Below are 18,797 nucleotides of genomic sequence, written 5' to 3' on the forward strand. Positions count from 1 at the left end.
GCAGCAAGAATTATATTCCACCACAATCTGTAACCTCATAGTCTGGCATATCCCTCACTTGTCCATTACCAACAAACCAGGTTTCAATGAGGGGTGCAGAAGAGCATGCCAGGAGCAGTACCAGGCATACCTAAAAATGAGGTACCAACCTAGGAAAGCTGCAATACAGGACAATATGCATGATAAACAGCAGTAACAGCATGCTATAGATAGCTAAGTGATCCCAATATCAACGGATCCGATCAAAGCTCTGCAGTCCTGCCCCATCCAGTCGTGAACGGTGGTGGACAATTAGACAACTAATAGGAGGAGGAGGCTAAGTGAATATCCCCATCCTCAATGATGGCAGAGCGCAGCACGTGAGTGCAAAAGACAAGGTTGAAGCGTTTGCAATCAACTTCAACCAGAATTGCCGAGTGGATGATCCATATCGGCTTCCTCCTGAGGTCCCCACCATCATGGAAGCCAGTCTTCAGCTAATTAAATTCACTCCCCATGTGATATTAAGAAATAGCTGAGCGCATTGGATACAGCAAAGGCTAGGGGCCCCAACAATTTCCCGGCTGTTGTGCTGAAGACTTGTGCTCCAGAACTAGCCACGCCTCTACCAAGCTGTTCTAGTACAGCTACAACATTGGCATCTACCCGACAATGTGGAAAACTGCCCAGGCATGTCCTGTCCACAAAAAGCAGGACAAATCCAATCCGGCCAGCTACCACTCCATCAGTCTGCTCTCAATCATCAGCAAAGTGATGGAAGGTGTTGTAGACAGTGCTATCAAGCGGCACTTAGCACCAATAACCTGCTCACAATGGATTCCACCAGGACCTTGTTTCAGCCTTGGTCCAAACATGGACAAAAGAGCTGAATTCCAGAGGTGAGGTGAGAGTGACTGCCCTTGACATCAAGGCAGCATTTGACTGAGTGTGGCATCAAGACACCCTAGTGAAATTAAAGTCCATGTGAATCAGATGGCAAACTCTCCATAGGCTGGAGTCATCCTATCACAAAGTAGATTGCTTGTATTTGTAGGAGGTCAATTATCCCAGCCCCAGGACTTTGCTGCAGGAGCTCCTCAGGGCAGTGCCCGCGGCTCAACCATTCTCAGCTGCTTCAATGACCTTCCCTCCATCATAAGATCAGAAGTGGGGATGTTCGCTGATGATTGCACAGCGTTCAATACCATTCGCAACTCCTAATAATGGAGCAGTCCATGCCCGCATGCAGCAAGACCTGTACGACATTCAGGCTTGTATTGATAATTGGCATGTAATATTTGCGTCACACATGTGCCAGGCAATAACTATTTCCAACAAGCAAGAGCCTAACCACTGCCTCTTGACATTCAACGGCATTACCATTGCCAAATCCCCCACAATCAACTACCTGGGAATCAGCATTGACCAGAAACTTAACTGGACCAGCCACATAAATACTGTGGCAACAAGAGCAGATCAGAGGCTGGGTATTCTGCGACAAGTGTCTCATCTCCTGGCTCCCCAAAGGCTTTCCACCATCTACAAGACATAAGTCAGGAGTGTGATGGAAAACTCTCCACTTACCTGGATGAGCACAGCACAAACACAGAAGCTCAACACCATCCAGGACATATCAGCTCGCTTGATTGGCACTCCATCCATCTGATTCAACATTCACTCCCTCCATCACCAGCGCTCCATGGCTGCAGTGTGTAACATCTACAAGATGCACTGCAGCAACTCGCTAAGACTTCTTCGGCAACACCTCCCAAACCAAGGGCAGCAGGTGCATGGGAACACCAAGCTTCCCTCCAAGTTACACACCATTCCGACTCGGAAAAATATCTCCATTCCTTCATCGTCGCTGGGGCTTCAACTATTTACAATTTATATTATTTACTTGGATGAAGGGACCGAGTGTAATGTAGTCAAATTTGCTGATGATACACAGGTGGGAAAGCAAGTTGTGAGGAAGACGCAACGAATCTACAAAGGGATATAGATAGGCTAAGTGACATGGTTGCAAGGTGACCAAGGATGGGAACTGAATATTCAGGGCTATTTGCCATTTCATAAGGATAGGCAGGAAGGAAAAGGAGGGAGCAGTGCGAGCAGCACAGAGAGGGCGGCAAAGGCAAACAGGGCGACTACATTCGCCATCACAGGAAGGCAGGGAAGTCTGGTGTGTTTTTCTCTTTTATTGCTTTAAATTAAGGGCCTGAATTAAAAACTAAAAACTAAATCTAATTAATTAAATACATTAGAGATGGCAGAGCAGACGATGTGTCACTGCTGCAACAGGTGGAAGCTGGTGGACACCATTGAGGACCACAGCGAACAAATCTACATCGTGTCTGCAGCTCGAGGAACTTCGGTTCCGTGTTGATGAGCTGGAAACCGAGCTGCAGACACTACAACACATCAAGGAGGGGGAGAGTTACCTGGACGCCGCGATCCAGGAGCCAGTCACACCAATTAGATTAATTAATTCAAATTCGATCCGTGGTCAGCGACAGGAGGGTGAGACTACGAGTGAGGAAGGTATGGGGACTCAGGAGGTAGTGATGGAGGAACCTTGGCCCTTGCCCTTGTCCAACAGGTTCGAGGCTCTTACTCCCTGTGTGGACGAGAGCAGGGACTGCAGGGAGGATGAGAAAACTGACCACAGCACCATGGTACAGGGGGCCATTCAAGTGGGGGGAGTAAAAAGAAACGTTGTAGTGGTAGGGGACAGTATCATTAGGGGGATAGATACTGTTCTCTGCAGCCGAGAGGGTGAGTCCCGAAGGCTGTGTTCCTATGCGGTGCCAGGGTTAAGGCAATCTCCTCTGGGCTGGAGAGGAACTTGGGAGTGGGAGGGGGAAGATCCAGTTGTCGTGGTTCACGTTGTCACCAAAGACATAGGTAGGACAAACAAAGAGGTTCTGCTGAGGGAGTATGAGCAGCTAGGGGGCAAATTAAAAAGCAGAACCACAAAGGTAATAATCTCTGGATTACTACCTGAGTCACAAGCAAATCTGCATAGGGTAAATAAGATCAGAGAGTTAAATACATGGCTCAAAGACTGGTGTGGGAGAAATGGGTTTTGGTTCATGGCACACTGGCACCAGTACTGGGGTAAGAGGGAGCTGTTCCGTTGAGACGGGCTCCACGTAGACCGTGCTGGGACTAGGGTCCTGGCTAACCAAATAACTAGGGCTATAGATGTAATGTCTGTAAGCTTGTAATGTTTGTAGCTCCACACTGTGAATGTGGACGTATTATGTACTGCAACTACAGAGTTAATAATTAAACAGAAGCAGCAGGTTCCGGAGACTTCCAAGAGAGCTGCCTGCCATGTAGAAAGCTGTGTGTGCTGTGCTCTGTGAATATATCACATTTGGCGGCGAGATGGGATTTTCTGGATGATTTAAAGCTGAAATGTTGTTGGTGAAGGATTCAGCCAGCCGACAGAGAGACGAAAGCTTCTGTCTTTGGAAAAAGCTACAAAATCTGAGGTAAAATACAGCAGACTGTGTGAACAGCTAGAAATTAAAATGGCAGCACCCACAGGTGTAATGGGACATTTGGGTGAATATAGACACGACCGGGAATGTTTTAAAGCGTATGTGGATCGGCTAGAAATGTATTTCACTGCAAATAACATAATCGAAGTTCCAGACAATGCAGTCCAGAATCAGGCGATATTGGAACGTAAGACAGCGATCTTCTTTTCGGCAGCTGGACCTGAATTGTATGAAACCCTTGTAAATTTGCTTGTGCCTGACGAGTCAAAGGGCACAACGCTTAAAGAGATTTTAACAAAGCTGGAGCAGCACGACAACCCCAAGCCATTAGAAATTGCTGAAAGCTATCGTTTCGGTATACGAAATCAAAAGACTGATGAAAGTATCAGTGATTACATTGTAGCATTGAAAAAGCTATCTATTCACTGTAATTTCGGAAGCTTTCAAAACCGAGCATTGCGGGATCATTTTGTTTGTGGGGTGAAAAATGATGCGATCAGAAGAAAGTTATTGATGACGGATGACTTGACTTTTGAGCTTGTTTGGCAGACAGCGATGGGCATGGCCGATCAATATTCCTGAGAATTAAATAATAATTACGGTCGTCAGTCAACTGAGGTGAGTCGCCTACAGGTTCAAAGTAAAAGACGGTGGGGGCCCAAAGTCTCAGAAACTGGAAATTCTAACAGAACGTCGAAGTTGTGCTATAGGTGCCTGGGACAACACATTGCTCAAAGTTGTCAATATATGAAGGCAGAGTGTTTCTTCTGCAGAAAGACTGGGCATCATGCGAAGGCATGCCGACTGAAGGGTAAACCAGCTTTCAAAGCTATGAGTCCAGAGTTCAAAGCTATGAGTAGAAATCCCCAGAGACTACATAGCATGGAAGAACAACAACAGGACGAGGAGATGTGAGAGTTACACGTCATCAGGAGCACGAGGTTAACGGATAGCGATTCGAAAAGTATGCAAATCCACATAGATGTTGTGGGATTCAAGATACCAATGGAATTTGACACGGGTGCATCCGTGATTGTAGTACCGGAGTTGCTATACCTCGACAAATTGAGTGATTTCCCATTGGAGAAAGCCAAGATAGAGCTGCGAGGCTACTCGGAAGAGAAAATTCCTGTGGTAGTCGTATCACCGTATCGGTGAAATACAAGGATCAATTTCAGAACTTGCCTCTAATAGTAGTGAAAGGAGACAAGCCTGCCTTACTAGGAAGAAATTGGTTGATATCACTGAAGCTGGATTGGAGCGAGATTTTCTGTGTGGAAGTGAGATTTGCATCAACGGATGATATCAAGAAGTATCCAACGGTGTTCTGCGAAACGGGCAGTCCGATCCAAGGCTTTAAGGCGAGTGTCGGTACAGCAGGACGCGAGATCGGTTTACTACAAGCCACGTTCCGTATCATATACACTCAAGCAGAAAGTTGAGCAAGAACTCAAAAGACTAGTGACTGAGACATTATTTGTAAGATAGATCGATGTAATTGGACTACACCCATTGTTGTTGTACCCAAGTCCGATGGTAAGGTAAGATTGTGTGGTGATTATAAAGTAACCGTAAACCAGGTTCTAGAGGGTAATCTCCCCAATACATTGCCAAATATAGAAGATTTGTTCACAACACTGATAGGTGGTCAGATCTTCTCAAAACTGGATCTTACAAATGTTTACTTAAAGCATGAACTAGATGAGGAGTTCAAGTCATGCTTGACTATAAATACTCATCTCGGCTTGTATCAATTTAATAGGTTACCGTTTGGAGTGTGTTCGGCTCCTGCCATATTCCAAGAGGTCGTGAACCAGATTTTGCAAGGTATTGAAGGGGTAGTATGTTATTTGGATGACATACTAATTTCAGCATCAAATAGGCAAATTCATAATAACATATTGAATGAAGTCCTCAAACGACTAGAGAAGCAGAGTACGAGTGTCTGCTCGTAAGTGTGAGCTATTTCAAAACTCAGTGGAGTACTTAGGGCACAGAGTAGACAAAGATGGTTTACATCCAACCATGGGAAAGCTGGATGCAATCAGAAATGCACCCAATCTCAGGGATGTCATTGAACTTCATTCATTCTTGGGTCTTTTGAACTATTATGGGAAGTTCCTACCAAATGTGGCTACAGTTTTACATCCACTGAATGAACTATTGAAAAAACAGGTCCATTGGAAGTGGTCAAAAGAATGCGATACATCATTCAAGGAGTGTAAAAGAAAATTGGTAGAGAGCACCATGTTAGTTCACTATGACATATCTAAGGAGATTAAGCTAGCATTCTTACCTCTCCGTATGGAGCTGGGGCAGTAATCTCTCATATATTACGTAGTGGGGAGGAAAGACCAATTGCTTTTGCTTCACGCATTCTCAGTGCCAGTGAGAGTAATTATGCGCAAATCGAAAGGGAAGCTTTGGCCTTAATTTTTGGGGTCAAGATGTTCCACAAATACTTGTATGGTCATAAGTTTACCATCGTTACGGACCATAAGCCCCTAACAGCAATCCTCCATCCAAAGTCCCCAGTTCCAACATTAGCTGCAGCCTGAATACAGAGTTGGGCTTTGATTTTGTCAGCGTATACATATGATATTGAATACAGACGATCAGCTGATCACAGTAATGCTGATGCAATGTCTAGATTGACTTCTCCATCACAAGTTACACCAGATAGGGAAGAAGTGTTTTATTTTTCATACATTGATGAACTGCCAGTTACAGCTGAAGAGATTGGTAGAGCAACCAAACGTGACCCAGTGATGTCAAAGGTGCATGATTATATTGTAAATAGATGGTCAAACCATGTAACAGACAAAGGTATTCATCCAATCTTCATTCATAGGAATGAATTATCAGTCGATAAAGATTGTATCATGTGGGGTGCAAGAGTGGTTATACCAAATAAATTCAGGTCCAAATTATTAGGAGACCTCCATGACCAGCACCTGGGAATGTGCTTGACCAAGAGTTTTGCACTCAGTTATTTATGGTGGCCAAGTCTTGATAAAGATATAGAGTACATCGTGAGTCAGTGTACGACATATCAATCGGTAAGCAAGCAACCACCATCAGTACCATTACAGCCATGGAAAAAGCCTCCCAGGGTGTGGCAAAGGCTACATATTGATTTTGCTGAGTTAGAAGGACAACAATTGTTCATAACCATTTGAAGTGGGGTGAGGTGTTTCCAATGTGGAAAATAACAATAAGTAAAACATTGAATATTTTGCGAAGATTATTTTCTTCATTTGGCCTCCCAGAAGAAATTGTTTCAGATAATGGACCACAATTTTGTTCTGAAGAATTTGCACAGTTCACGAGCAAAAATGGTGTGAAACATACCAAGGTTCCACCATACCACCCTGCCTCGAATGGTGCAGCAGAGCGCACTGTACAAATTGTAAAACGTGCCCTGATAAAACAAATGTTAGATCCAAATCCAAAGAAATGATAGTTGTCATTGGATCACAAATTGGCAAATTCTTTGATTACGTATCATAATACTCCTCATACAACTATTGGTAGAACACCAGCAGAGTTGTTTCTCAAACGACAGCCACAAACCAGATTCTCGTTGTTAAAACCAAATTTGGCACAGTCCATAGAAGAGTCACAATTAAGACAAAAAGAGAATCATGATAGAGGTAGAGTAAAAGAGAGAAGTGTGAAATTAAACCAGAAGGTGAGAGTGAAGAACCATCATCATAAATGGTTAAAGTGGTTACTAAGAAGAGTGGTGAAGATATGTAGTCCTCGCACATATTTGGTAAAGATGTTTGATAACGGACAGGTTAGGTTTGTTCATATTGATCACATTTTACCTACAGACATGGAAGGAGTTGAAGGTGGGAATGATTCAATTACTTCTGACTCATCAGATAGTTTTGATACACCAGTAGCATATCCTACATCTAGTGTACTGGAAACAATCCAAGAGAAAATCAGAATTTAAGTCTGAGTCCGAGTCAGGAAAACAAACAGCCTGAAGTTAGAGTGAGTTCAAATGAAAATCAAGGACATTCCATGGAGGAAAACGTTCCACAGGAGGTGCCTCGAATGAGTTTAAATTCGACCCCATGTTTGGAAGGTTCTGTTCGAGAGTGAAGGTATCCTCTTCGAAACAGAAAACAAGTGGTTAAGTAAAATTTGTAAATAGGAAAAAAATAAGTCTATATCCTGTGTTATGGATAAACATGCAAGTTATGTATGATGATGTTATAATAACTTCTTCATTAAGGAGGGAGAAGTGTAATGTCTGTAAGCTTGTAATGTTTGTAGCTCCACATTGTGGATGTGGACATATTGTGTACTGCAACTACAGATTAATAATTAAACAGAAGCAGCAGGTTCCGGAGACTTCCGAGAGAGCTGCCTGCCATGTTAGAAAGCTGTGTGTGCTGTGCTCTGTGAATATATCATAGTAGATAAGGATTTAAACTAATTAGTGGGGCGAGGTTTCAGGTGAGCGAAAATTGAAAAAGTCAAAGAATAAGGAGAAGGCAATAGAGCAGGGTAGCACTGGGGGAAATGAAAACCAGAGCGTGCCAGGAAGGGTCAGAATGTTTAAACATAAAGGTGAATCAGAAGGTGGGGTCAAAGCGGGAAAAAATGGTAAAAAAAACACATTTAAAAGCTGAATCTGAAAATCTGAATGCACATAGCATTTGTAACAAAATAGATACAAATGGGTATGATCTGAAAGCCATTACAGAGATGTGGTTGCAAGGTGCCCAAGGCTGGGAACTAAATATTCAGGGGTATTTGACAATTCGGAAGGATAGACAGAAAGGAAAAGGAGGTGGGGTTGCTCTGTTAATAAAGGATGAGATCAGTGCGTTAGTGTGAAACGATATTGGCTCAGAAGATCAAGATGGTGGAAATGTGAAATAAAAAGTCGCTAGTGGGCGTAGTCTATAGGCCCCCTTAACAGTACCTACACTGTTGGATGGAGTATAAATAAAGAAATAATGGAGGCTTGTAAAAAAGGAACGGCAATAATCATGGGTGATTTTAACCTTCATATTGATTGGGCAAAGCAAATTGGCCAGGGTAGCCTTGGGCCCATTTATTCCGACTCTCTGCTTCCTGTCTGCCAACCAGTTCTCTATCCACATCAATACATTACCCCCAATACCATGTGCTTTAATTTTGCACACCAATCTCTTGTGTGGGACCTTGTCAAAAGCCTTTTGAAAGTCCAAATATACCATATCCACTGGTTCTCCCTTGTCCCCACTCTACTAGTTACATCCTCAAAAAAGTTCCAGAAGATTTGTCAAGCATGATTTCCCTTTCATAAATCCATGCTGACTTGGACCGATCCTGTCACTGCTTTCCAATTGTGCTGCTTATTCATTTTTAATAATTGATTCCAACATTTTCCCCACTTCTGATACCAGATTAACCGGTCTATAATTACCCGTTTTCTCTCTCCCTCCTTTTTAAAAAAGTGGTGTTGTATTAGCTACCCTCTAGCCCATAGGAACTGACCCAGAGTCGATAGACTGTTGGAAAATGACCACTAATGCATCCACTATTTCTATGGCCACTTCCTTTAAGTACTCTGAGTTGCCCTGGGGATAGATCGGCCTTCAATCCCATCAATTTCCCTAACACAATTTCCTGACTAATAAGGAATTCCTTCAGTTCCTCCTTCTCGCTAGACCCTCGGTCTCCTAGTATTTCCGGAAGGTCATTTGTGTCTTCCTTCGTGAAGACAGAACCAAAGTATTTGTTCAGTTGGTCTGCCATTTCTTTGTTCCCCATTATAAATTCACCTGATTTTGACTGCAAGGGACCTACGTTTGTCCTCACAAATCTTTTTCTCTTCACATATCTGTAGAAGCTTTTGCAGTCAGTTTTTGTGTTCCCATCAAGCTTCCTCTCATACTCTATTTCCCCCTCCTAATTAAACCCTTTGTCCTCCTTTGCTGAATTGTAAATTTCTCCCAGTCCTCAGGTTTGCTGCTTATTCTGGCCAATTTATATGTCTCTTCCTTGGATTTAAGACTATCCCTAATTTCCCTTGTTAGCCACGGTTGAGCCACCTTCCTTGTTTTATTTTGACTCCAGACAGGGATGTACAATTGTTAAAGTTCATCCATGTGATATTTAAATGTCTGCATTGCCTATCCACCATCAACCCTTTAAGTATCATTCGCCAGTCTATTCTAGCCAATTCACATCTCATACCATCAAAGTTACCTTTCCTTAAGTTCAGGACCCTAGTCTCTGAATTAACTGTGTCACTCTCCATCGTAATAAAGAATTCTACCATATTATGGTCACTCTTCCCCAAGGGGCCTCTCACAACAAGGTTGCTAATTAGTCACTTCTCATTACACATCACCCAGTCTAGGATGGCCAGCCCTCTAGTTGGTTCCCCATACCCCGCGATCTCTGTCTTGAATATACTCAACAAAGTAATTTCTCCCGTCTCAGTTCTAAATGGCTGATCCCTTATTCTGAGGTTGCAGACTCCCCAGCTAGGGGTAACGTCTTCCCAGCTTGTCAAGCTCTTAAGAATTTTATATGTTTCAATGAGATCACTTCTCATTCTTCTAAACTCTTGGGAATATAGGCCTAGTCTACTCGCTCTCTCCTATTGGACAATCCCCTCATCCCAAGAATCATTCTAGTGAACCTTCGTTGCACTCCTTCTAAGGCAAGGATATCCTTCCTTGGGTATGGAGCCCAGAACTGTACACAGTAATCTTTATATTTGTAGTAATACTTCTTCATTCTTATACTCCAATCCCATTGTAATAAAGGCTAACATATTATTTGTTTTCCTAATTGCTTGCTGTATCTGCATGTTAACTTTGATTCGTGTATAACGGCACCCAGGTCCCTCTGAATGCTAACATTTCCCAATTGCTCACCATTTAAAAAATATTCTGCTTTTATATTTTTCCTACAAATGGCATAACTTCACACTTCTCCACATTATATTGCATCTGCCATGTTCTTGCCCACTTAGCTAACACGTCCAAATCTCTCTGCAGATTCTTTGTGTTCTCCTCACAGCTTACTTTCCCACCTAACTTTGTATTGTCCGGAAATTTGGATACATTACACTCGGTACCCTCATCTAAGTCATTGATATAAACTCTAAGTAGCTGAGGCCCAAGTACTGATTCTTGCGGCACTCCACTAGCTACACTCTGCCATCCCGAAAATGACCCGTTTATTCCTACTCTCTCTTTTCTGTCTGGTAACCAATCCTCTGTCAATGCTCATTTATTACCTGCCAATCTAATGAGTCCTAATTTTGTACAACAACCTCTTGTATGGCACCTTATCGAATGTCTTCTGAAAATCCAAATATACCACATCCACTGTTTTCCCCTCATCTATCCTGCTGTTACAACCTCAAAAAACATTAACAGATTTGTCAAATACAATTTCCCTTTCATACATCCGTGTTGATTCTGCTCAATCATAATATGATTTTCTAAGTGCCCAGTTATCAGGTCCTTAATAATAGATTCTAGCATTTTTTCCACTACTGATGTCAGGCTAACCGGCCTATGGTTCCCTTTTCTCTCTCCCTCCTTTCTTGAATAGCGGGATAACGTTTGCTGCCATCCAATTCATCTGGACCGTTCTAGAATCTATGGAATTCTTTAAGAGCAAAACCACTATCTCTGTAGCCACCTCTTTTAAACTCGTACAATGTAGGCCACCAGGTCCTACGGAAGCTTTTGTGATCTGTTTTTATGTCTCTTGCTAGTTTACTCTCATTCTCTCTTTTTTTTTTGCAATTTCTTGGTCATCCTTTGCTGAATTCTAAAATCCTCCCAATCCTCAGTCTTATTACGCTTTTTGGCAACCTTACAAGCCTTTTCCAATAACCTAATCCGAATACTAACTTTAACTTCTCTTGTTAGCCACTGTTGGACCACTTTCTTGTGCGGTTTTATCCCTTAAGGGAATGTATATTTGATGCAAATTATGAATTAATTCCTTAAATGTTTCCCATTGCTTTTCTACCTCATACCTTTTAATCTAGTTTCCCATTCTACCTTAGCCAACTCACCCTCTCATCCCTACGTAGTTTGCTTTGTTCAGTTTTAAGACCCTAGTTTTGGATTTAACCAAGACACTCTCAAACTCAGTATAAAATTCTATCATATTATGAGCGCTCATCCCCAGAGGCTCCTTTAACTCAAGTTTAGTAAATAACCCTTTCTCATTGCACAATACGAGATCTAAAATAGCCTGTTCCCCAGTTGGTTCCTGGACATATTGATCTAGAAAACTATCTTGAATACATTCCGTGAACTCATCCTCCACACTATTGGTGCAAATTTGGTTTGCCCAGTCTATATGAAATTTAAAGTCCCCCATGATTACTGTATTACCATTGTTACATGCACCTCTAATTTTCTGATATATACTCTGCCTGATGCTATAGCTACTGTTAAGGGGTCTATAAACTACTCTCACTGCCCCTTGTTGTTTCTTGGCTCCACCCAAACTGATTGTACCTCTTGATTTTCCAAGCAAAGATCCTTTCTCTCTACTGTATTTATTCCATCCGTTATTATCATGGCTACTCCCCTCCTTTTCCATTTTGTCCATCTCTTCTAAAAGTCAAGTATCCTGGAATATTTAGTTCCTAACCTTGATCACTCTGCAACCATGTCTCCGTAACGGCTATTGGATCAAATCTATTTATTTCTATCCGTGCAATTAATTCATCTCATTTGTTGTGAGTGCTTTGTGCATTCAGATGTAGTGCTTTTCGCTTTAACTTTTTCCCATGTTTTCCCTGATGTCACCTTAGTCTCTAATACCCTATTACCTTTGTTAAACTCTTTGTCCTTTCCTGACCCACTCTGCTTATTTTTACCCAGATCGCTACTCTGCCCTACAGGCTTGACTTTTCTCTTACTGCTTTTGAATTTACCCTTACCTGAATCCTCCCACCTCACCTCATTAGTTCAAAGCCCTATCTTTTGTCCTAGTTATTCGATTCACCAGGAAACTGGTCCCAGCCCAGTTTAAGTGGAGCCCGTCCCAGCAGAACAAGCTCCCTCTTTCCCCAGTCCTGGTGCCAGTGCCCCATGAATCAAAACCCCTGCCTCCCACACCACTCTTTCAGCCATGCATTAAAACCTCTAATCTGTTTGCCCCTATGTCAATTTGTGCGTGGCTCAGTTAACAATCCAGAGATTATTACCTTTGAGGTTATGGGTTTTAAATTCGACTCTTAACTCCTCAAACTCTCCCAGCGGAACATCATACTAGGTTCTACCTATGTCGTTAGTTCCTACATGGACCATGGCAATTGGATCTTCCCCCTCCCACTCCAAATTCTTCTCCAGCTTAAATCACCACAAGGAATTCACATCAAATAGTTCTGTGGAGGATCCCATGGAAACCAACAATGAGATGTGTATTAGATAGCTAGATGTGGATATGAAACTATAAAAATATATTTAGTACATTCACGTTGAATGAGTTGCGAAGACTATTTTAATGCAGCCATGTGCGTTGGCCTCACAGACTAACTGCACCAAATTAAGAAAATTTCACAAAAGCATTCCAGAGACACAGCTGGCCGATGGGCTTTTTTTAAACATAGTTCACCATATAATATAGGTAGAAAATCCTGTATTTGTACACCTATATTATTATTCTTTTTTTCTCCTCTTAAACAGCATTGGGAATTTGCTCCAAACAGTGTACACTATCTTCTAAGTCTGTGGCAGCGGATGGTTGCTTCAGTCCCCTTCGTTAAGTCTACTGAACCTCATCTGATGGAGACGTATGCACCAGAAGTCACAAAAGCTTACATCACTTCAAGGCTGGAGTCAGTGCATATAATCATAAGGTACACCCACATCAGATTGGATTCAGACATTCCATTTCTACTGCTTGACAAATTGCACATACTGTATTATGTTTGCAAACCTCAATTGCATTCCCCAAAGGGTCAGATGGTTAAAGCAGAAGTTTCCTGGTCTGATCTATGTTCTGTGCTGTTAATTGGTCTCTGTCAGGACAGTGACAGGTTCATTAGGCTGACTTGAAGTGTGCAAATGTAATACTGCTAACGATTTTTCTTTATATTGTAGTAATGTTAGCTTTTAGCCTTTGTTAAGTAGGGAAGTATGATTCTTAAATTGTAATATCTTAAAATAGTTAGAAGCATACAGTAAATTCTAAGGTTAAAACCACCTACTTAATTAGAAAAAGTAACAGGAGACATGGGTCAGAAACTAACTACAACAGCACAGTCACAGGGTAGATAGAAAAGCTCCCTTTGTGCCAAATAAAGAGAGAAAGATTTAATTCATTAGAAGGGAGGCCTTGAAGCCTTATTTAGCACCTGGATAAGCATCTGCCTGAGAGAGACCACGGCTGGAGCTCAAAAGTTAGGGAGTGTGACTCTTGTAGTCAAGTAAATGGAGTTAGAAACAGATGTGTTTTGAAGGTTGTTATTTTCACCCATGTCTGTCGCTGCAATCACTAACACAGATCTGTCGCTGCAAGGACAGAATATAATCAGATCAGTGTTGATACATAATCAAAAACACCTTTTGATGTAACTGTATAATGTATAAGCATGTGATTTGTCACATAGAAGGGGCAAGGAAAAGGAATATAAAATGGGTGTTGGGACAGATACTTTGGAGTTTTATTAAGGCCTGATCAACCTGTATATCAAGCTCAAAACTGTAATGTGTTTGAATTCTCTGGCTAAAACTTGCAAGGTTTTGTCATGAGTGCTGCTGTTAAGCATATGTAATGTTGTATGCTTAATAAATGTTTGATACTTGACATTCAATATTGCGAATACTATTGAAGTGAGAGTAAATTATAAGTAAGAACACACACTTTACCCTCCTCTAACAGTAGGATCACTACAATTGGCCTTAGCATGTCTAGCTTAGGGAGGGGGGAATCACCCAAGATTTTAATTCATGAAGGCTGTTTTTGCTGGAGGTTCGTCTGTGTGGATGGCAGGGAAGGAGAGGATTGGGCACGGCTGTGATGCCCCCACAATTGAATAGTCTGTAGGCACTGGCTCACATATGATGATTGGCCAATTGCGTGAAGTAATGGAGGTATTTGTGGAATTGTATTCCAACCTTGAGCAAAGGAGAGAAATTGACTTTAAAAAAATCTTATTTTCAATTGAATCAGCCTATTTTGAGATATTGATCAATAATTTTATTGATTAGTGAATAGATAAAATCGAAAGGGAACCAATATTCACCATTTAATAACTTGTGCAATGCTAACTTTTAATTCATAAAACTTAATTTTAGAATGCAAGCTCTTATTATGGCTGCATATTTATACAAAGGTTCATTTTCCCCTCTCCATCTTGCAGGGATGGTTTGGAGGATCCCTTGGATGACACGGGTCTGGTCTTCCAGCAGTTGGAGCAGCTGTGTACTGTGAGTCGCTGCGAATATGAGAAAACGTGTGCCCTGCTCGTGCAGCTGTTTGATCAGTCAGCTCAGACGTACCAGGAACTCCTACGCTCTCCCAGTGGCAGGAATATAGAAATTGCAGTCCAGGAAGGTGAGTAACTTTGGGTTTGCTCAAAACCCTCAACCGTATAAAATGAAATGGATTGGTCCTGTATAAAGCCTTGTCAGACAGCTGTTGTTGTAGTTAAACTGGTTTAATATGAACTACCCTGGATGCATATTGAGAAGTGCCCGCAGTGCAGCACAAGTCTTGCCAAACTGCAACAAGCAACCACTACAGGCCCACTTCTGTGCCCTGAGTTCTCAGGAAAACCATACTTACTCTCTTAAAATGCTACTTACTAGGTCACCTTTTTCCCCTCATTTTCAATCACTTCTCCTCCATGTTGAGAGATTCCTTACCTGTCGTCCATGTCTCGCCCAGTGGCACAGACCAGGGTGGGCCATCTATGTGGAGAATTTTAGCAAGAATGTGTCTCCAGGTGGTACACACAGCTGAGAAATAACATATGACCAGGAAGATTGATAGATTGGCAACCTATTTAAAGATATGGGATTACATAGGATATATGACACAGAAACGGGTTGTTCAGCCCAAGCAGTCCATGCCAGTGTTTATGCTCCACTCGAGCCTCCTCCCATCTTTTCTCATCTAAATCTATCAGCATAACCCTCTATTCCCTCTATGCATCAGTGTTTTTTTTCAATAGTGATGCACATCCAAATGAGTGACGTTTTTAAAGCAAAATGAGTATGTCTCACTTGAAGGGGAAATTTTAACCCCCACCCGTCAGAAACCAGGTGGGCAGTTAAAAAGCCCCGTGCAACTTACCCCGCTGCCTATGAATGCAAATTGTGATGAGGACACAACAAATCTGCAAAGGGATATAGACAGGCTAAGTGTGTGGGCAAAAATTTGGCAGATGAGTATAATGTGGGGAAATGTGAGGTTATTCACTTTGGCAGCAAAAATAGAAAAGCAAATTATAATTTTAAATGGAGAAAAATTTGCAAAATACTGCAGTACAGAGGGACCTGGGGGTTCTTGTGCATGAAACGCAAAGTTAGTTTGCAGGTACAGCAATTAATCAGGAAGGCAAATGGAATGTTGGCCTTTATTGCAAGGGGGATAGAGTACAAAAGCAGAAAAGTCCTGCTACAACTGTATAGGGTATTGGTGAGGTCACACCTGGAGTACTGCGTACAGTTTTGGTCTCCGTATTTAAGGAAGGATATACGTGCATTGGACGCTGTTCAGCGAAGGTTCACTCGGTTGATTCTGGAGATGAGGGGGTTTACTTATGAAGATAGGTTGAGTAGGTTGGGCCGATACACATTGGAGTTCAGAAGAATGAGAGGTGTTCTTGTCGAAACATATGAGATAATGAGGGGGCTCGACAAGGTGGATGCAGAGAGGATATTTCCACTCATGGGGGAAACTAAAACTAGGTGAGTAATGGGTCTCAGAATAAGGGGCCGCCTATTTAAAACTGAGATGAGGAGGAATTTCTTCTCTGAAGGTTGTAAATCTATGGAATTCTCTGCCCGAGAGAGCTGTGGAGGCTGGGTCCTTGAATATATTTAAGGTGGAGATAGACAGATTTTTGAGCAATAAGGGAATAAAGGGTTATGGGGAGCGGGCAGGGAAGTGGAGCTGAGTCCATGATCAGATCAGCCATGATCTCACTGAATGGCGGAGCAGGCTTGAGGGGCTGTATGGCCTACTCCTGCTCCTATTTCTTATCCCTTCCCACCGTCCTGATATAAATCTGCTGTGTACAGCGGGTGAGTAGCACACCCGCCAGGATCCTGCTTGAAATGCCGATCAAGCTCCTGTGATGTCACCAGGGCCTGGCTGCAATCTTAACTCCAGGCCTGTGCAGGGAATCCCTTGTGGCTTTCCTGCCGGTGAAACCTGTGGGGAAGATGCTCAGAAAGATGAATTATTATTTATTTTCTTTGTGTGCCAAATGGAGCAGGACTGCTGTTCTGAGTTTTCCTCCCCCTTCGACCGTCTTCTTTCCCCCCGCTCGCTCTCCCCCTACCCCCTCCCTGCTCCCCCTTCAACTGTCCTTCCCCCCCGCCCCCCACCCCCCCTTTAACTTTGTGCTGGGTTCAGGTGGAAGATTGACGGCAGACATGCACAAGGCCTGGGGAGTTAAAATGTTCCAGGCCTCGCGCTACAGAGGACCGGATAGCTTCCCATCCGCCTTGGCCCCCCGCCGCATCAGTCCCACTCTCCACTAACATCGTCCCTGAAGCAAGTGGGACTTGATGGGTCGGGTGACACACCGGGGGTGATCATGTGACCATAACAATGTGCTTCGACCAAAAAGAGCTGAATGTGATGTGGGCTCATTTGTGGTGGCACCACTCTGATGCTTAGCACACGATACGCCGGGAGGAGGGTTTGGGAGCCACAGTGTCAGGTGCGAGCAGCAGTGTCAGGACTGTTGGCCAGCTGTGCAGTTCTTCCCGCGATGGGTTGATGAGGCCACGAAGCCTCTTTTAATTGACTGACCATTGTAGGCTGCAGACTGAAAAGTATCAGACCAAGATTGGCCCTGTTGGAAGGAGGGGGGTCAACCAGTAGACTTTTGGTGTGGGCATTCCTGAGATGCCCATTCCAAAAAAACAATGTGCAGCTGGAGCACTGCTCAGGCATCCCTGCTCCATCACAAGAGGGATCCCTCATTCTCATCAAATAAAGGGTCATAACAAGCCTTGCAAATGGGACATGCATTGGCTCTAAGTGCCGCTGATGCTTCAAAGGCTCATTGTGGCACATCACGTGAACAGGGCATTGAGTGCCTCTCTGGTGTCAGTACCTACTGCTGTAGTAACAGCTTTCTCGGTGCTGAGATTTTCCCCCGTGTGACACATCATCTGGTGACATATCCTATTGGATCCTTTTTTAGTTAAATGAGCTAAGACTGAAAGCTGCAAGTCTTGCAATGGATTTAGGGTTATTTAGTGATGTTAGCGAAAGGCAAATTCCACTGAGGAACGTTCAGAGTGAGGTTACACGAGGAAAGGTACATTTGCTAAACTTGAAAAGTGAGGTTTTGTGTGCTTTTATTGTGTTCGAAAGCTTCTCGCAGGTTTCTGCGTGGCACAGTGAATGGAGGGCAGTTGAGGTGCATGAGTTATGGTGGTCTCCTGTTGTAACTCGTTTTATCGCAGACTCTTAACCTTTCTCCATTTACTCATTTTGAGAACTATTTCAAATGATAGTGCTCTTTTACCAATGGTGTTTGCACCCCATCTCTCCTGAGGGTGCTGAGCCACGTATGGATCCAGCTGCCTTCTTGTACCTCGCCTTAGTAGCCGTTTTTCATGTGTGAGGTGAGACAGTGAGTGTTGGGAGGCTTTTCAGCTGTGCGAGGATCACAGTTGAACCACTGCCATTCTTTCCTGTCACGCACACATGCTCATACACACACTCTCTCTTATATGATAGCAAGCAGGAGCTGGAGCCATGGCAGGTTCCCCACACCCCCCTTCCGGCTCGCCACCCCAGGGACTCTGAGGCTGATTGCAGTGCTCCTATTGTCGCTCTGGCTAGGATCAGCTAACTCAGTCCAGACCAGTGATTGAAGCTGAGACCTTGTGCATTGAATAAATAAAAAGAAAACAAAAGATAAGCTTGTCCCTATATAGGACCGAACGAAACAAGGGGAGAGAGATATGTTTATACTACACTCTATGGATGGTCGGGGCACTATCGACCTGCTGAACCACACATTGGTTCCTTTGCCTTATTGAATGCTGACATCGTTTGTTAGCCTGACCTGGGTGGTATTGGGTGAGGATAGCACTCTGTGCCCTGGCTTGCACCCAGGATAGGGACGCATGC

At 43.1% G+C, this 18,797-nt stretch overlaps 1 protein-coding gene across 2 annotated transcripts in view; it reads left to right on the forward strand.

Annotated features, from left to right (window-relative positions):
- Positions 1–18,797, forward strand: part of LOC139263090 (ran-binding protein 17-like) — a 918,854-nt gene that overhangs the window by 216,382 nt on the left and 683,675 nt on the right. For both annotated transcript variants that reach the window (XM_070878629.1, XM_070878630.1), the window contains 2 exons: positions 13,160–13,332; positions 14,839–15,032. In XM_070878629.1, the coding sequence (XP_070734730.1) occupies positions 13,160–13,332; positions 14,839–15,032 (367 nt within the window). The remainder of the gene's footprint in view (positions 1–13,159; positions 13,333–14,838; positions 15,033–18,797) is intronic.

This window comes from Pristiophorus japonicus, chromosome 4 (genome assembly GCF_044704955.1).
Source record: "Pristiophorus japonicus isolate sPriJap1 chromosome 4, sPriJap1.hap1, whole genome shotgun sequence".
NCBI classification, from domain to species: domain Eukaryota; kingdom Metazoa; phylum Chordata; class Chondrichthyes; family Pristiophoridae; genus Pristiophorus; species Pristiophorus japonicus.